Consider the following 18,453-nt stretch of genomic DNA (forward strand, 5'->3'; position numbering starts at 1 on the left):
ACTTTAACTTGTCCAGTCTTTTGGTTGAGTTAGGGGTGGGAGCTACAGCTGCAAAGAATGAAAGACTTTTCCCACTGCTCTTCCATTTTTATAAGAAATGATTTTGTCATTTCAATACCTCAAGTATTCTTAAATAGTAAGTTTGCAGCACCTGGAAACTGACTGGGATATAAGTCTTTCTCTTGTGGTGCAGTGATCTTGACTCTCCCTTCGGAACCGAAAACTCAGGTTCAAATCACACCTGCTCCAGGAACTTGTAATAAAATCTCTGTTCAGGTTGATTAGAAAATATCTAAATATCTACAAGCTTCTCTTTGCTCAGATAATTGTAAGTGATTACATTTACCTGTTTGGCTTCATCATTATTCACTGCGCTGTCTGCAGCTTCATCCTTTGTGATAAGAGTAATAGAGTCTGAAATTTAGAAACAGGTTGTAAACAAAAATCCGATTCACTAGAATCTTGATTGGACTATATTTTTCTACATGCACTGTCTGATAAAAGGATGTGGAGGTACAGGAGAGAGTTTGAAAAGATTTGCAAGGATGTTAACAGAAGTATAAGGACATCCACATCAGGAAAGGATTGACAGGCTGGGTCTCTTTTTTTCTTGTAGAAAGTTAAAAATCACACAACACCAAGTTATAGTCCAACAGGTCTGTTTGGAAGTACAGTCTTTCAGAGCACTGCTTCTTCATCAGGTAGCTTGCAGAAAAGTTGAGAGGTGACATAATCAAGATCTTTAAAGTCATGAAACGCTTCTGTAGAGACAGCATGATTGTCCAGTTCATGGTTCATGTATTTTCATACATAAATTTAATTTTGCAAGTTATAGCTCAACTGCAGAAAATAGGCTAAGTGTGACTGAAGCAGCTTGAAATCTAGTCTACTTAAAAGCTTGGAGCCATAGTATTTTATGAAGTTAACAGTAGGAAGGAAAACTACTTCAGGGAGCTGTGAATAATTAACCCAAGATCTCTCTGTTCCTCTGAGCTACTCAGTTTCCTGTCGTTCATTAAATACACCCTCATCTTGTTTTTTCTTCCAAAGTGCATCACATCACTCTTATCTAGTTTAAATGCTATCTGCCACTGCTCTGCCAATGTGACCAACCCATCTATATCTTCCTGTAACCTACAACCATTTTCATCACTAATAACCACTTTACCAATCTTGGTATCGTCTCCAAATTTACTTAACATTTCCCTGCATTTTTATCTGTATGAATATAACAAACTGTAAACTGCAGTACTGATCTTTGTGGTGCACCACTGGACATCGGCTTGCAGTCTCTTGAGCAGCATTCTACCGTAACCTTTTGTGTCATAGTACTAAGGCTGTTTCTGATCCATCTTGCCAAGTTTACCTCAATTTCATATCATTTAACTTTCTTAATCAGTCTCCCATGTGGTACCTTGTCAAAAGCTTTGCTAAAATCCATATAAACTACACCCACTGAACTTCCCTCACCTACACACTTGATCGTATTTTTGAAAACTTGTAAAAAATTTGTTACATATGACCTCCCTCTGACAAAACAATGCTGACTATCCCTAAGTAATTATCCATGCTTTTCCAGGTGGATATTCATTTTCTCCTTCTGAATTTTCTCCACCACTTTCCCTACCACTGATGTGAGGCTCACCTGTAATTTCCTGGCTCATCTCTACCACCTTCTTCAAAAGTGGAACCACAATTGCCATCCTCCAGTCCTCAGGCACTTCCACTGTGGCCTGACAGGAATTAAAAATTTGGGTCAGGGCCCCTGCAATTTCTGCCTCACCTCCCACAGTATCCTGGGATGCAATTTATCCGGGGCCAGGGGATTTGTCTTTTTGTAACCCTGACAGAACCTCCAATGCCTCCCTATTTCCTATATCAAACTGTGTAACTTCTTCACAGTCCCTTTTCATGAATTCCATACTTACTTTCTCCCTTTCCAGGCTGAAGACCAAAGTAAAGTATTCATTTTACACCCTCCCAACATCCTGCAGCTTCACACACAGTTGCGCCATTTGTCCTAAATGGACCCCATTCTTTCCCTGGTAAATCTATTTCCTTTATAAAAATCTTAAGATTCTCCTTAATTCTGTTTGCAAATTCTTTTTAATGCCCCCTTTTACTCTTCTAATTGCTTTCTGCTAGCATTAAAGACCCGTGCCACTCAACACAGCTGAACTCACTCTGACTTGATTCCTTTGCTGTAGCATGTCTCTTTACTTCATTAATATTCCATGAACCCCCACATCCTACCATATTAGTTTAAACTCCTCCCAACATCTATGAAAGATCACAAAAAATAGTCCAATTCAGTGATCACCTTTCAGCTCAGTCACCTATATTCTCAGACTGGAAATACTTCAATTTTAAAATTTTTGTATTCCATCTCTCTTTGCCTTATTTCCTTAAGAAATATATAAAGAACAGTGAGGGAGGGGTTAGTCTTCTAATCAATCGGTGAAAGAGAAGGCTGATCTGGAGCTGCAACTTCAGCATGCGCCATACGTGACTGGAGGACAGAACATTGTGCCCTGAGAGAAGAACTGTTTTCTGTCTTTTTTTTACAGCACATTTAAAGGGAAACATTTCCAGAATGTCAGTTCCAACCAGATATCACAGCAAGATCTAACAGAGTCACTCCATTCACTAGCACCTCACCACCATCGGTCTTTCACCAAGCAGTTTGTCTGTTATATCTGTGGAAAAAAGACTTCCAAGATCAGTGTCACTGGAAAAGTCCCAAGAAATTCGAAATTGCATGCAGAGCAACCCTGGAGGATATGTCTGGGTACCACAGTTGAGGAAGAAGAGACTGGACTTTCCTGAGGGAGCAGTGCAGATTGACCCAATGATTCAGGGCGGCACAGCGGCTGAATGTTTAGCATTGCTGTCTCACACCACTGGGGACCCGGGTTTGATTCCACCCTTGGGTGACAGTCTGTGTCACATTCTCCCCATATCGTTGTGGGTTTCCTCTCAATGTTCCAGTTTCCTCCCACAGTCCAAAGATTTGCAAGTTAGGTGGATTAGCCATGGGAAATGCAGAGTTATAGGGGCGGGGGATGGGGAGGGGGGGGGGTGGCGGGTGGTGGGGTTGAGTCTGGTTGGGATGCTCTCTGGAGAGTCAGTGTGGACCTGATGGGCCAAATGATTCGTTTCCACATTATAGGGATTCTATGATTCTCTTCCAGTCCAACAAAATCATCAGGGTCTCTGTGCTCCTCAAATTCTGACCTTCGGTTCACTTCCTATTTTTGTTGCCCAGACCTAGGACTAAACTCTCGAACTCTTTCTAAATCCCTTCATCTAGCTAACCTCTTTCCTCCTTAAATCTACATCTTCTTCTGAACTTTTTAGTCATTTGTCTGACTATCTCCTTATAAGACTTGGTGTTAAATTATTTCAAGTCGCATTCCTATGATGCACCTTGAGTAAGGGAGCTACTGATAGAGCTTATTATTGCCGGACACACTAATCTACCAACCCTCACACATGCAAGAACAGGTATGGGTTTAAGGTTGACTGACATATTTAATTAAAATGAGTGCAACAAGTGCATTTATGCACAGACTGATTTTATCGATTGTACTTAATTCAATGACTTAAGAACTACTTTACACAATTAATATGTATGGTGTAAGAATTACATACAACTATCATTTAACAACTCAAAGCCAATGCACCCACCTGTCATTCAAGTGCACTAGTCAACCTTGATTTTAAATGACAACGATATTTACTAGTGAAGCTTCTAAAGTGGTCATCTATTGGTTGATAACAATGTAATTAGTGACCAATGGTGAACTCCTACAAATAACCATTCTGCTGGACATTCCTCAAATCAGATGAATCCAAATTCAAAATGGTGCAAAGAAGTTAATAAAAGGTCATCAACCTGAAATATTAAACTAAATTTCTAGCTCCTCCATCAGTGAGTTTGAATGTGAAGTGGCGCATAAAATCCAGCAAATGCTTTTCTGTCATGTATCAGTGTGAAAATTTACAAGGAGCAGCACAGGCATTTGACACTTGTCCACCCTTGGGTCTGGTTATCTTATTTGCAGTCTCCTTGTCTAACAGAAGCAAATGTTAGCATCCCTAAGGTAATTCCCCTGCTAAAGCTATTCAATGGCCTCTTGAACCTGTAGGAGAAAGTGAGGACTGCAGATGCTGGAGACCAGAGCTGAAAATGTGTTGCTGGAAAAGCGTAGCAGATCAGGCAGCATCCAAGGAGCAGGAGAATCAACGTTTCGGGCATGAGCCCTTCTTCAGCCCTTTCCTGAAGAAGGGCTCATGCCCGAAACGTGGATTCTCCTGCTCCTTGGATGCTGCCTGACCTGCTGCGCTTTTCCAGCAACACATTTTCTGCTCTTGAACCTGCACCCCTACATCTTCACAGAATGGATTGACCATCAATTTATCTTGGTACCTCAATGTGATGTGTCAACTGCTTGTACTCCCAGCTGTGACGAGAGTTGCTGGCAATCTGATTGGATTTCAGTTCTCTAAGGCAGGACCTATTCAGTGGGCTGACTCCCCTAACATTTTAACCAGCCATGTGATTTGCAAGGCCCCGTAAAACCCAGCCAATCAGGCAGATGCTGTCTGACATTTCCAGCATTTTCTGATACTGGAATGGAGGGAAGTGTGCTGAAAGCTGAATTATTTAGTACAAAACAGGACAAGTGACTCCTGTGTCTTGGGTCAGTTTACTAGATAATAATTATGATTTTGTCTGTATCTTATACAATTGGCAAACAAATGGAATAAAGGACTGCTTCCCACCTTGCACAATCAATTCCCAGAAGTCTTGTAGTCCCTTTGCCTCCACATTAGCTTTAAGGGTTTTCAGTAACATGTTGAAGAATTTGGATTCTCCAGCCTGGAAATAAATGAACAAGGAACAGCTTTTAGTTCAGAAATGCAGTTTCCAATTCGCCAATGAGTGAACGGGCCATCCTAGAGTAGATAGTGTGTAATGAGAAAGCAACAGCTAGCATTCCAATTTGCACCTGTGAGGCCCCTTGGGGATGAGCGAGCATAAAATGATGGAATTTCTTATCAAAATGGAGAATAACGTGATTAAATTATGATTAGGTTACTTATAGTGTGAAAACAGACCCTTCCGGTCCAACAAGTCCACACTGACCCGCCGAAGCGCAATCCACCCATTCCCCTACATTTACCCCTTCACCTAACAGGACAGGAAATTTAGCATGGCCAATTCACCTGACCTGCACATTTTTGGACTGTGGGAGGAAACCAGAGCACCCGGAGGAAACTCACGCAGACACAGGGAGAATGTGCAAACTCCACACAGTCAGTCGTCTGAGCTGGGAATTGAACCCAGGTCTCTGGCACTGTGAGGCAGCAGTGCTAACCACTGTGCCACCATGCCGCCCACAGGTGTGGTTGGTTATTCTTCTGAATCTAAACAAAGGAAACCATATTGCCATGAGGCATGTGTTGGCTATGATAGATTGGAGTTGTTCAGGAATAATGGTGGAAAGGCATTGGTAAACATTCAGAGTGCATTGGTGAACCACAGCAATTGTTCATTCCTATCTGGCACAAAAGTACAACAGGAAAGGTTGTCAAGGAAAGGAAAGGCTTACAAATGAAGTTAGAGATGGTATTCAATCCAAGGAACACGCATATAAATTGGTCAGAAAAAATAACAGACCTGATAAGTGGGAGCAGTTCAAATTCTGCGAAGGAGAACAAAGGGATTAATGAAGGAAGGGAAGATAGAGTACAAGAGTAGGCTTGTGGGTAACAAAAAAACTGATTGAAAGAATTTGCATAGAATTTCTATGTGAACAGGATAGGGTTGATGAAAACAATTCCTTACAATCAGAAATGGGGAATTTATGATGGGGAAGAAAGAAATGCAGACCAACTTAAGGGGGAGGGGGAGCAGCCCCAGGTCGTGGTCCACGTTGGCACCAACGACATAGGTAGGAAGAGGAGTGAGGATGTTAGGCAGGCTTTCAAGGAGCTAGTTGGAAGCTCAGAGCTAGAACAAACAGAGTTGTTGTCTCTGGTCTGTTACCCGTGCCACGTGATAAAGAGTTGAGGAATAGGGAGAGAGAACAGTTAAATGCGTGGCTACAGGGATGGTGCAGGAGGGAGGGATTCCGGTTTCTGGACAACTGGGGTTCTTTCTGGGGAAGGTGGGACCTCTATAAACAGGATGGTCTCCACCAGAACCTGAGGGGCACCAGCATCCTTGGGGGGAGGTTTGCTAGTGCTCTTTGGGAGGGTTTAAACTAACTCTGCAGGGGCATGGGAACCTGGAGTGTAGCTTTAGGGTACAGGACCTTGAGTGTAGGGAGGTTAGGAACAAGGCATCGATCTCGAAGGAGGTGCCGGTAAACAGGATGGTGGCTTGAAGTGTGTATAATGCCAGAAGTATAAAAAATAAGGTAGGTGAGCTTGCAGCATGGGTTGGTACCTGGGACTTCGATGTTGTGGCCATTACAGAGACGTGGTTAGAACAGGGACAGGAATGGCTATTGCAGGTTCCAGGATTTAAATGTTTTAGTAGGGTCAGAGGTGGGGGTAAAAGAGGGGGAGGTGTGGCATTGCTTGTCAAGGATAGTATTACAGTGGTGGAAAGGACGATGGAGGAAGACTTGCCAACTGAGGTAGTTTGGGCTGAGGTTAGAAATAGGAAAGGTGAGGTCACCCTGTTAGGAGTTTTCTACAGGCTTCCTAATAGTCCGAGAGATGTAGAGGAAAGTATTGCAAGGATGATTCAGGAGAAGAGTGAAAGTAGTAGGGTGGTTGTTATGGGGGACTTTAACTTCCCAGATATTGACTGAAAAAGCTATAGCTCGAGTTCGTTAGATGGGTCGGTGTTTGTCCAATGTGTGCAGGAGGGTTTCCTGACACAATATGTAGACAGGCTAACAAGAGGTGAGGCCATACTGGATTTGGTTCTGGGTAATGAACCAGGCCAGGTGTTAGACTTGGAAGTAGGTGAGCACTTCGGGGACAGTGACCACAACTCGGTGACTTTTACTCTAGTGATGGAGAGGGATAAGTGTGCACTGCAGGGCAGGAGTTATAGCTGGGGGCAGGGAAATTATGATGCGGTGAGGCATGACTTAGGATGTGTGGATTGGAAAAGTAGGCTTCAAGGGAAGGACACAAATGATATGTGGGGCTTGTTCAAGGAGCAGCTATTGGGTGTCCTTGATAAGTATGTACCAGTCAGGCAGGGAGTAAAGGGTCTTGTGAGGGAGCCGTGGTTTAATAAGGAATTGGAATCCCTTGTAAAAGGGAAGAGGGCAGCCTATGTAAAGATGAGGCATGAAGGTTCAGTTGGGGCGATTGAGAGTTATAAGGTAGCCAGGAAGGATCTAAAGAGAGAGCTAAGAGCAGCGAGAAGGGGACATGAAAAGTCCTTGGTTGGTAGGATTAGGGAAAACCCTAAGGCTTTCTATAGGTATGTCAGGAATAAAAGGATGGCTAGGGTAGGTATCGGTCCAGTCAAGGATAGTAGTGGGAAGTTGTGCATGGAGGCAGAGGAGATTGGAGAGACACTAAATCAATACTTTTCGTCAGTATTTACTCAGGAACAGGACATTGTTGCTGATGTGAATATTGAGTCACAAGTGATTAGAATGGATGGCTTTGAGGTATGTAGGGAAGAGGTCCGGGGAATACTGGAAAGGGTGAAAATAGATAAGTCCCCTGGGCCTGATGGCATTTATCCTAGGATCCTCTGGGAAGCTAGGGAGGAGATAGCGGAGCCATTGGCCTTGATTTTTATGTCGTCATTGTCTCCAGGAATAGTGCCAGAAGACTGGAGGATAGCGAATGTGGTCCCCTTGTTCAAGAAGGGGAGGAGGGACAGCCCGAGTAACTATAGGCCAGTGAGTCTCACTTCTGTTGTGTGCAAAGCCTTAGAGAGAATTGTAAGGGATAGGATTTATGAACATCTGGATAGGAAGAATGTGATCAAGGATAGTCAGCATGGTTTTGTGAAGGGCAGGTCGTGCCTCACAAACCTTATTGAGTTCTTCGAGAAGGTGACCAAGGAAGTGGACGAGGGTAAAGCAGTAGATGTGGTGTATATGGATTTTAGCAAGGCGTTCAATAAGGTACCCCATGGTAGGCTACTGCAAAAATTACGGAGGTATGGCATTGAGGGTGCATTAGAGGTTTGGATTAGGAATTGGCTGGCTGGAAGGAGACAGAGGGGAGTAGTTAGAACATAGAACATAGAAGAATACAGCGCAGTACAGGCCCTTCGGCCCTCGATGTTGCGCCGATCAAAGCCCACCTAACCTAAACTAACCCACTATCCTCCATATACCTATCCAATGCCCGCTTAAATACCCATAAAGAGGGAGAGTCCACCACTGCTACTGGCAGGGCATTCCATGAACTTACGACTCGCTGAGTGAAGAACCTACCCCTAACATCAGTCCTATATCTACCCCCCCCTTAATTTAAAGCTATGCCCCCTTGTAATAGCTGACTCCATACGTGGAAAAAGGTTCTCACTGTCAACCCTATCTAACCCCCTAATCATCTTGTACACCTCTATCAAGTCACCCCTAAACCTTCTTTTCTCCAATGAAAACAACCCCAAGTGCCTCAGCCTTTCCTCATACGATCTTCCTACCATACCAGGCAACATCCTGGTAAACTTCCTCTGCACCCGTTCCAGTGCCTCCACATCCTTCCTATAGTATGGCGACCAAAACTGCACACAATATTCCAGATGCGGCCGCACCAGAGTCTTATACAACTGCAGCATGACCTCAGGACTCCGGAACTCAATTCCTCTCCCAATAAAAGCCAGTACGCCATATGCCTTCTTCACTGCACTATTTACCTGGGTGGCAACTTTCAGAGATCTGTGTACATGGACACCAAGATCCCTCTGCTCTTCCACACTACCAAGTAGTCTACCATTAGCCCAGTAATCCATCTTTTTATTACTCTTACCAAAGTGAATCACCTCACACTTAGCTACATTGAACTCCATTTGCCACCTTTCTGCCCAGCTCTGCAGCTTCTCTATATCCCGCTGTAACCTGCCACATCCTTCCTCACTGTCTACAACTCCTCCGACTTTCGTATCGTCCGCAAACTTGCTCACCCAACCTTCTAACCCTTCCTCCAGGTCATTTATAAAAATGACAAACAGCAATGGTCCCAAAACAGATCCTTGCGGAACACCGCTAGTGACGGCACTCCAAGATGAACCTTTGCCATCAACTACTACCCTCTGTCTTCTTCCAGCCAGCCAATTCCTAATCCAAACCTCCAACTCACCCTCAATGCCATATCTCTGTATTTTCTGCAGTAGCCTACCATGGGGGACCTTATCAAACGCCTTACTAAAATCCATATATACCACATCTACCGCTTTCCCCTCATCTACCTCCTTAGTCACCTTCTCAAAGAATTCAATAAGGTTTGTGAGGCACGACCTGCCCTTCACAAAACCATGCTGACTATCCTTGATCACATTATTCTTATCCAGATGTGCATAAATCCTATCCCTTACAATTCTCTCTAAGACTGCCCACAACAGAAGTGAGACTCACTGGCCTATAGTTACTAGGATTATCCCTACTCCCCTTCTTGAACAAGGGAACCACGTTTGCTAGCCTCCAGTCCTCTGGCACTACTCCTGTAGACAAAGAGGACACAAAAATCAAGGCCAATGGCTCTGCAATCTCCTCCCTTGCTTCCCAGAGAATCCTAGGATAAATGCCATCAGGCCCAGGGGACTTATCTATTTTCACCCTTGCCAGAATTTCCAACACCTCTTCTCTACCTATCTCAAAGCCATCCATTCTACTTATTCGTGCCTCAGTATTCATATCGACAACAATGTCCTGTTCCTGAGTGAATACTGACGAAAAGTATTCATTCAGTGCCTCCCCAATCTCTTCAGCCTCCACACGCAACTTCCCATTACGATCCTTGATTGGACCTATTCCTTCCATAGTCATTCTTTTATTCCTAACATACCTATAGAAAGCCTTAGGGTTTTCCCTAATCCTACCAACTAAGGACCTTTCATGTCCCCTCCTTGCTGCTCTTAGCTCTCTCTTCAGGTCCTTCCGGGCTACCTTATAACTCTCAATCGCCCCTATTGAACCTTCACGCCTCATCTTTACAAAGGCCGCCCTCTTCCATTTAACAAGGGATTCCAACTCCTTATTAAACCACGGCTCCCTCACACGACCCTTTCCTCCCTGCCTGATAGGTACGTACTTATCAAGGACACTCAATAGTTGCTCCTTGAACAAGTTCCACATATCAATTACGCTCTTGCCTTGGAATCTACTTTTCCAATCCACACATCCTAAGTCATGCCTCACCGCATCATAATTTCCCTGCCCCCAGCTATAACTCTTGCCCTGTAGTACACACTTATCCCTCTCCATCACTAGAGTAAAAATCACCGAATTGTGGTCACTGTCCCCAAAGTGCTCACCTACCTCTAGTTCGTTACCCAGAACCAAATCCAGTATGGCCTCACCTCTTGTTGGCTTATCTACATATTGTGTCAGGAAACTCTCCTGCACACATTGCACAAACACTGACCCATCTAACGAACTTGAGCTATAGCTTTCCCAATCAATATCAGGAAAGTTAAAGTCTCCCATAACAATCACCCTATTACTGTCACTCTTCTCCTGAATCATCTTCGCAATCCTTTCTTCAACGATTCTAGGACTATTAGGAGGCCTGTAAAAGACTCCTAACAGGGTGACCTCACCTCTCCTATTCCTAACCTCAACCCAAACTACCTCAGATGGCAAATCTTCGTCCATCTTCCTTTCCACCGCTGTAATACTATCTTTGACAAGCAAAGCCAACCCCCCCCCTCTTTTACCCCCACCTCTGACCCTACTAAAACATTTAAACCCTGGAACCTGCAACAGCCAATCCTGTCCCTGATCTAGCCATGTCTCCGTAATAGCCACAACATGGTAAAGGTTCATCTTGGAGTGCAGTTACTAGCAGGGTTCCACAAGGATCTGTTTTGGGACCATTGCTGTTTGTCATTTTTATAAATGACCTGGAGGAGGGGTGTGGAGTGGTGGACAGCAAAGAAGGATGTGGCAGGTTACAGCGCGATATAGATAAGTTGCAGAGCTGGGCAGAAAGGTGGCAAATGGAGTTCAATGTAGCTAAGTGTGAAGTCATTCACTTTGGTAGGAGTAACAAGAAGATGGATTACTGGGCTAATGGTAGGCTACTTGGTAGTGTCGATGAGCAGAGGGATCTTGGTGTCCATGTACACAGATCTCTGAAAGTTGCCACCCAGGTAAATAGTGCTGTGAAGAAGGCATATGGCGTACTGGGCTTTATTGGTAGAGGAATTGAGTTCCGGAGTCCTGAGGTCATGTTGCAGTTGTATAAGACTCTGGTGCAGCCGCATCTGGAGTATTGTGTACAGTTCTGGTCGCCATACTACAGGAAGGATGTGGAGGCACTGGAACAGGTGCAGAGGAGGTTTACCAGGATGTTGCCTGGCATGGTAGGAAGATCGTATGAGGAAAGGCTGAGGCACTTGGGGCTGTTCTCATTGGAGAAAAGAAGGTTTAGGGGCGATTTGATAGAGGTGTACAAGATGATTAGGGGTTTAGATAGGGTTGACAGTGAGGACCTTTTTCCGCGTATGGAGTCAGCTGTTACTAGGGGACACAGCTTTAAATTAAGGGGAGGTTGGTATAGGACAGATGTTAGGGGTAGATTCTTTACTCAGCGGGTTGTGAGTTCATGGAATGCCCTGCCAGTATCAGTGGTGGACTCTCCCTCTTTATGGTCATTCAAGCGGGCATTGGATAAGCATATGGAGGTTATTCGACTAGTGTAGGTTAGGTAGGCTTCAGTCGGCGCAACATCGAGGGCCGAAGGGCCTGTACTGCGCTGTATTTTTCTATGTTCTATGTTCTATAACTAAATACCAACTAAACCCTGAAGAAGGGTTCATGCCCGAAACGTCGATTCTCCTGCTCCTTGGATGGTGCCTGACCTGCTGCGCTTTTCCAGCAACACATTTTCAGCAACTAAATACACGCTTTGGTTCTGTGTTTACAAAGGAAGAAATAAAAACTACCAGAAATGTTGGAGAACATAGGGTTTAATGAGAAGGGGGAACTGATGTACATCAGCATTACTAAAGAAATGATGTTGGGGAAATTGATTTGGATGAGGGAGCCAAAGTTAATACCTCCAAATTTGTAAAAGCTGGGTAAGAGAGTGAGCTGTGGGGGGATACAGAGATGCTTCAGTGTGATTTGCACAGGCTGAGTGAGTGGACAAACACATGGCCAATGTAGCATAATGTGGATTAATAAGAGGTTATCCACTTTGGTAGCAAACACAGGAGGCAGATAATTATCTGAATGGTTATCAACTGATAAACAGAAATGTCCAACTAGACCTGGGTTTCCTTATACACCAATTGCTGAAGGTAAGCATGTAAGGTGTGAAAGTAAACAAGTCTCCTAGTCCGGATGGAATTTTTCTGAGAATTCTCTGGGAAGCTAGGAAGGACACTGCCAAGTGTTTGGCCTTGACCTTTGGGTCGTCACTGTCTACAGGTTTAGTTCCAGAGGACTGGCCAATTGCAAATGTTGTGCCCTTGTTCAAGAAGGGCAGTAGATATAACCCAGATAATTATAGACCAGTGAGCCTTAGGGCTTTTGTATGGAAAAGGTTTGGAAAGGATATATAAGAGATAGGATTTATAATCATCTAGCAAGCAACAATTGGAATTGTCAACATGGATTCATCAATGGCAGGTTGTGTCTCACAAACCTCACTGTTATTTGAGAAGGTGACCAAGCATGTGGATGAGGCTAGGGCAGTTGACATGGTGCACATGGACCTCAGCAAAACCTTTGATAAGGTTGCACATGGTAGGCGACTGCTGAAAATACAGAGGCATGGGATTGAAGGTGATTTAGCAGTTTGGATTAGAAACTGGCTTTCTGTAAGAAAGAGTGGTGGCTGATGGAAAATATTCAACCTGGAGTCCAGTTTCTAATGGCGTGCCAGAAGGATCTGTTTTGGGACCATTGCTGTTTGTCATTTTTATAAACGACCTGGACATAGGCATATGGGGATGGATTACTAAGTTTGCACATGGTACTAAAGTCAGTGGAGTGGTGGACAGTGTGGAAGAATGTTGCAGGTTGCAGGGGGACTTGAATAACCTGCAGAACTGGGCTGAAAGGTGGCAAATGGAATTCAATGCAGATAAATGTGAGGTGATTCACTTTGGGAAGAATAAAAGGAAGGCAGAATACTGGGTCAATGGAAAGATTCATGGCAGTGTGGATGTTGGTATCCATATACATAGATCCCTGAAAGTTGCCACCCAGGTTGATAATGCTGTTAAGAAGGCATGCGGTGTGTTAGGTTTTATTGGTAGAGGGATTGAGTTCTGGAGCAGTGATGTCATGCTGCAACTGTACAAAACATTAGTATTGTGTACAGTTCTGGTCACCCCATTACAGGAAGGATGTGGAAGCATGGGAAAGATTACAGAGGAGATTTACCAGGATGTTGCCTGGTTTGGAGGGAAGGTCTTATGAGGAAAGGCTGAGGGACCTGGTTCTGTTCTCATTGGAGAGAAAAAGGTTAAGAGACGATTTAGTAGAGACTTACAAGATTATCAGAGGTTTAGATAGGATGGACAGTGAGTATCTTTTTCCTAGGATGATGACATCTGATTGTACGAGGGGCCACAGCTGCAAATTGAGGGGTGATAGATTTAAGACAGATGTTAGAGGGTCCTTTACTCAGAGAGTGGTAAGGGCGTGGAAGTAGTTAACTCAGCCACATTAGGGGCATTTAAACAGTCCTTGGATAAGTGTCTGGATAACGATGGGATAGTGGAGGGTGATGAGCTTAGATTAGTTCACAGGTCAGTGCAACATCGAGGGCTGAAGGGCCTGTTCTGCACTGTATTGTTCTATGTTCTATGTAAATGCAACAAGCGTTAAAGAAGACAAAAGGTGTACTGGACTTCATAGCATGCAGGGGTCTGGAAAAGCAGAATAGGTGACGCAGCATTCGAGGAGAAAGAGAATTGACATTTCGGGCATAAGCCCTTCACCACGAATGAGGTTTATGGACCAGGGGCTGACATAAATGGGAGGGGGTGTGGAGTTTGGGGGACGGTAGCTGAGAATGCAACAGGTAGATGAAGGTGGGTAGGAAGGTGATAGATTGGAGAGGAGGGTGCAGCTGTTAGATGGGAAATACGATGGATAGGTCAAGAGGGCGGTGCCGAGTTGGAGGTTCAGGACTGGGATAGGTGGAGGTAGGGGAAATGAGGAAACTGGTGAAATCCACATTTATCCCATGTGGTTGCAGGGTGCCAAGACAGAAGATGAGGCATTCTTCCTCCAGGCGTCGGGTGGTTAGAGTTTGGCGATGGAGGAGACCAAGGACCTGCATATCCTTGGTGGAGTGGGAGGGGAAGTTCAAGTGTACAGCCACGGGGTGGTGGGGTTGATTGGTGGAGGTGTCCCAGAGATGTTCTCTGAAATGATCGTCAAGTTGGTGTCCTGTATCCCCGATGTAGAGGGGACCACATCGGGTGCAACGGATACAGTAAATGGCATTAGTGGAGATACAGATAAATTTCTGTCAGATGTGGAAGGATCCTTTGGGGCCTTGGATGGAGGTGAGTAGGGGAGGTGTGGGCGCAGGTTTTTCACTTCCTGCTGTGGTTGGGGAAGGTACTGTGAGTGGGGTGAGGGCTGGTGAGGGGCATGGATCTGACAAGGTAGTGGCAGAGGGAATGGTCTCTCCGAAATGCTGATTGGGATGGGAGAGAAATATATTGCTCGTGGTGGGGTTTGTTTGTAGGTGTTAGAAGTGGCAGAGGATGATGCGATGTATATGGAGGTTGGCAGGGTGGAAGGTGAGGACCAGGGGAGTTCTGTCTTTGTTGCTTCTGGAATAGTGTGGCTCTGAGCTGAGGCAGGGCTGACTATAGGGAGATTAGGTGGTGGCGCTTGGCTGTGAGCGTGAAGCAGAGGAGCCAGAAAGTGTACACCCTGTCGCTGTACGCTTCAACTCCCCCTCCCACTCCATCAAGGACATGCAGGTCCTGGGCCGCCTCCATCGCCAAACCCTAACCACCTGACGCCTGCAGGTAGAATGCCACATCTTCTGCCTTGCAGCCCTGCAACCACACAGGATTAATGTGGATTTCACTAGTTTCCTCATTTCCTCTCGCCCCACTTATCCCAGTCCCAAGCCTCTAACTCAACGCTGCCTTCTTGACCTGTCCATCATCTTTCTCAGCCAAGTGTTCCACCCTTCTCTCCAACCTATCACCTTCCCACACACCTTCATTTACCTATTGCATTCTCAGCTGCCTTTCCCCCAGCCCCAGCCCCCTCCCATTTATGTCTCAGCCCCCAGCTCACAAGCCTCAGTCCTGATGAAGGGCTTATGCCCAAAACATTGATTCTCCTGCTCCTCGGATGCTGCCTGACCTGCTGTGCTTTTCTAGCATCACACTCCCATCTCTGATCTCCAGCATCTGCAGTCCTCACTTTCTCCATTCATAGTATGCGGACCAAAAGAACTGCAGATGCTGTAAAATCATAAACAAAAATAGAAATTGTTGGAAAAACTCAGCAGGTCTGGCAGAAACTGTTAAGAGAAATCAGAGTTAATGTTTTGGGTTTGGTGCTTTTCCACTGTTGCACTCTGATTTCTCTTAACAGATGCTGCCAGACCTGCTGAGCTTTTCCAGCAACTTCTGCTTTTGTTTCACAGCATGAGGATTTAATTATATGGACTAGGATGGTACAATTATATAGGGCCTTGGTGAGACCACACCTGGAAACTGTGTGCATTTCTGGTCTCCTTATCTGAAGGAAGGATGTTATGGTTATTTAGGGAGTGCAAAGAAGCTTTACTAGACTGATTCCTGGGAGTGGAATGGCTTATTTCTGAGAAGAGTATAAATCAGCTAGACTAATACTTACTGGAGTTAAAAAATAATGAAAGGGGATCTCACAGAAACATATAAAATTCCAACAGGACTAGACAGGGTGGTAGCAGGATATAGGGTAAACTACTTAGGTTTGAAATTAAGAGGAATTTCCTCACCCAGAGATTGGGAGCCTGGGGAATTTGATATCGTGGAAAGTGGTCAAGGCCAAAACATTGTGAGATTTCAAGGAGTTAGATAAAGCACTTGGGGATAAAGGGATCAAAGTATAGAGGGTTAAAGCAGGAACAGGCTATTGAGTTGGATGATCAGCCACGATCATAATATTGGGCTGATCGGCTCACTCATGTTCCAATTTTCTATGTTTCTACGTACAACCTAAAACATCACTCAACAATGTGAAGTGCAGGACACGTTATTGCATCAGTCATAGAACATAGAACATTACAGCGCAGTACAGGCCTTTCGGCCTTCTTTGTTGCGCCGATCTGTAGAACCAATCTGAAGCCCATCTATCCTACACTATTCCATTTTCATCCATATGTTTATCCAATGACCATTTAAATGCCCTTAAAAGTTGACGAGTCTACTACTGTTGCAAGTAGTGCGTTCCACACCCCTAGTACGCTCTGAGTAAAGAAACTATCTCTGACATCTGTCCTATACCTATCACCCGTCAATCTAAAGCTATATTCCCTTGTACTAGCCATCACCATCTGAGGAAAAAGGCTCTCACGGTGGCCTGCCTCACAATGCCAGGCACCCAGGTTCAATTCTAGACTCGAGCGACTGTCTGTGTGGAGTTTGCACATTCTTCCCGTGTTTGCGCAGGTTTCCTCTGGGTGCTCCGGTTTCCTCCCACAGTCCAAAGATGTGCAGGTTAGGTGAATTGGCCATGCTAAATTGCCCATAGTGTTCAGGGATGTGTAGGTTCGGTGCATTAGTATTTGGTAAATAAAGCGAAGGGGGAATGGGTCTGGGTGAGTTACTCTTCGAAGAGTCAGCATGGAATTGTTGGGCCGAAGGGCCTGTTTCCAAACTGTAAGAATTCTATGATTCAAATGCAGATGCCTTGAGCTGCCTTTGCTGCCAGATATCCCCACTGGTGGTGCTACCACTGAAAGAGTCCATTTGGGTTTAAACTTTCTGGCTATCTTTCTGGTCACCACTGACAATATTGGACTATGCAGATGCAAAAAGATCCAGTTCTGGCAAAACTAAAACAGGTGATGGATGAATCAAAAGGGCCATCACAACCAGGATTGAATCCTTTATGAAAACAGCAGGACCAGATCACTGTAGAGGACACCCATTTTATTACAGGAGTGAGTGATCTTCCAAGCAAAGGTCGCTGCCAGATACTAGCTGAACTTGTCCAGGGTCATCCAGGGATTTCCATAATGAAAATATTGGTGAAAAGTTAGATCTGGTGGCCAGGATTGGATACAGACATAGCTGCACTGCTGGTGCATTGCCCAGAGTGCCAACAAGGATAAAAATTACTGCCAGGAACTTCCCCACATTTGTGGGAAGGGCTGGGTAAACACTGGAGTTGGTTGCACGTTGACTATACCTGCCCTCTCATGGGCTCAACGTTCTTAGTCATTGTGAATGCTCATTCAAAGTGGTTGGGCATGCATAGAGTTCTTTTGTCAAATGATGATGGAAAAGCTGCAAGCACCTTTTGCAACACACAGGATCCCAGAAGTGTTGGTCACGGACAATGGGCAATCATTTACCATCAGGGAATTCAAATATTTCCTAAAGTCCACATAAGGACAGCTCTATGCTATCCAACATCCAATGGTCTGGTGGAAATAGCAGTCTAAATTTTGAAGGCAGGGTTAAAGGTGCAGCCTACAGTTTCACTTGATACAAATGCTCTGCTTGATTATAGGACCAGCCCTCATGCAACTACAGGGATAGTTCCAGCAGAGTTGCTATTGAGGAGAAGACTCTGCATCAGGTTAACTTTGCCCTTCCCAGACTTGGGGAGGGATGAAAGAGTATGCCAGACACAAGACTCCTCCAAGCGAGAGACAGTTTACTTCAGAGATAAAGTTAGGTGAATCCTGAACAAGCATGTGGACCACATGAAAGCTGCAAACTCGTAAATGGGACAGGAACTAACCAGAAACTATATTTCAGCATTGGGAGTCAAGAAAGCATGTGCCGGGGCATCAGGGAAGCTAAGTTTAAATATAAAATAAAAATCCTCATGAATCAGCAGTGGAAGTCGAGACAGCGCAAGCCGGGGGCAGCTAGGAGTGTAAATTAGAATATAAAATACTTCAAAGTTTGGGAGAAGATTTGTAGCTCAGGTGCTCGTTGTTGTGGTTCTGTTCACCGAGCTGGGAATTTGTCTTGCAAACGTTTCGTCCCCTGTCTAGGTGACATCCTCAGTGCTTGGGAGCCTCCTGTGAAGCGCTTCTGTGCTGTTTCCTCCGGCATTTATAGTGGCCTGTCTCTGCCACTTCCGGTTGTCAGTTCCA

The 18,453-nt window shown here is 44.8% G+C and overlaps 1 protein-coding gene across 3 annotated transcripts in view; it reads right to left on the reverse strand.

Moving 5' to 3' along the window:
• xrcc5 (X-ray repair complementing defective repair in Chinese hamster cells 5) overlaps positions 1-18,453 on the reverse strand; it is a 398,838-nt gene that overhangs the window by 121,836 nt on the left and 258,549 nt on the right. For all 3 annotated transcript variants that reach the window (XR_011961734.1, XM_072580078.1, XM_072580075.1), the window contains exons 18-19: positions 4,786-4,882; positions 347-414 (exon numbers count right to left, since the gene is read on the reverse strand). Coding sequence is in view for 2 of the 3 variants with exons in the window: in XM_072580078.1 (XP_072436179.1) it covers positions 347-414; positions 4,786-4,882 (165 nt within the window). In the remaining variant the exon portion in view is untranslated. The remainder of the gene's footprint in view (positions 1-346; positions 415-4,785; positions 4,883-18,453) is intronic.

This window comes from Chiloscyllium punctatum, chromosome 10 (assembly GCF_047496795.1).
Source record: "Chiloscyllium punctatum isolate Juve2018m chromosome 10, sChiPun1.3, whole genome shotgun sequence".
NCBI classification, from domain to species: Eukaryota; Metazoa; Chordata; class Chondrichthyes; order Orectolobiformes; family Hemiscylliidae; genus Chiloscyllium; species Chiloscyllium punctatum.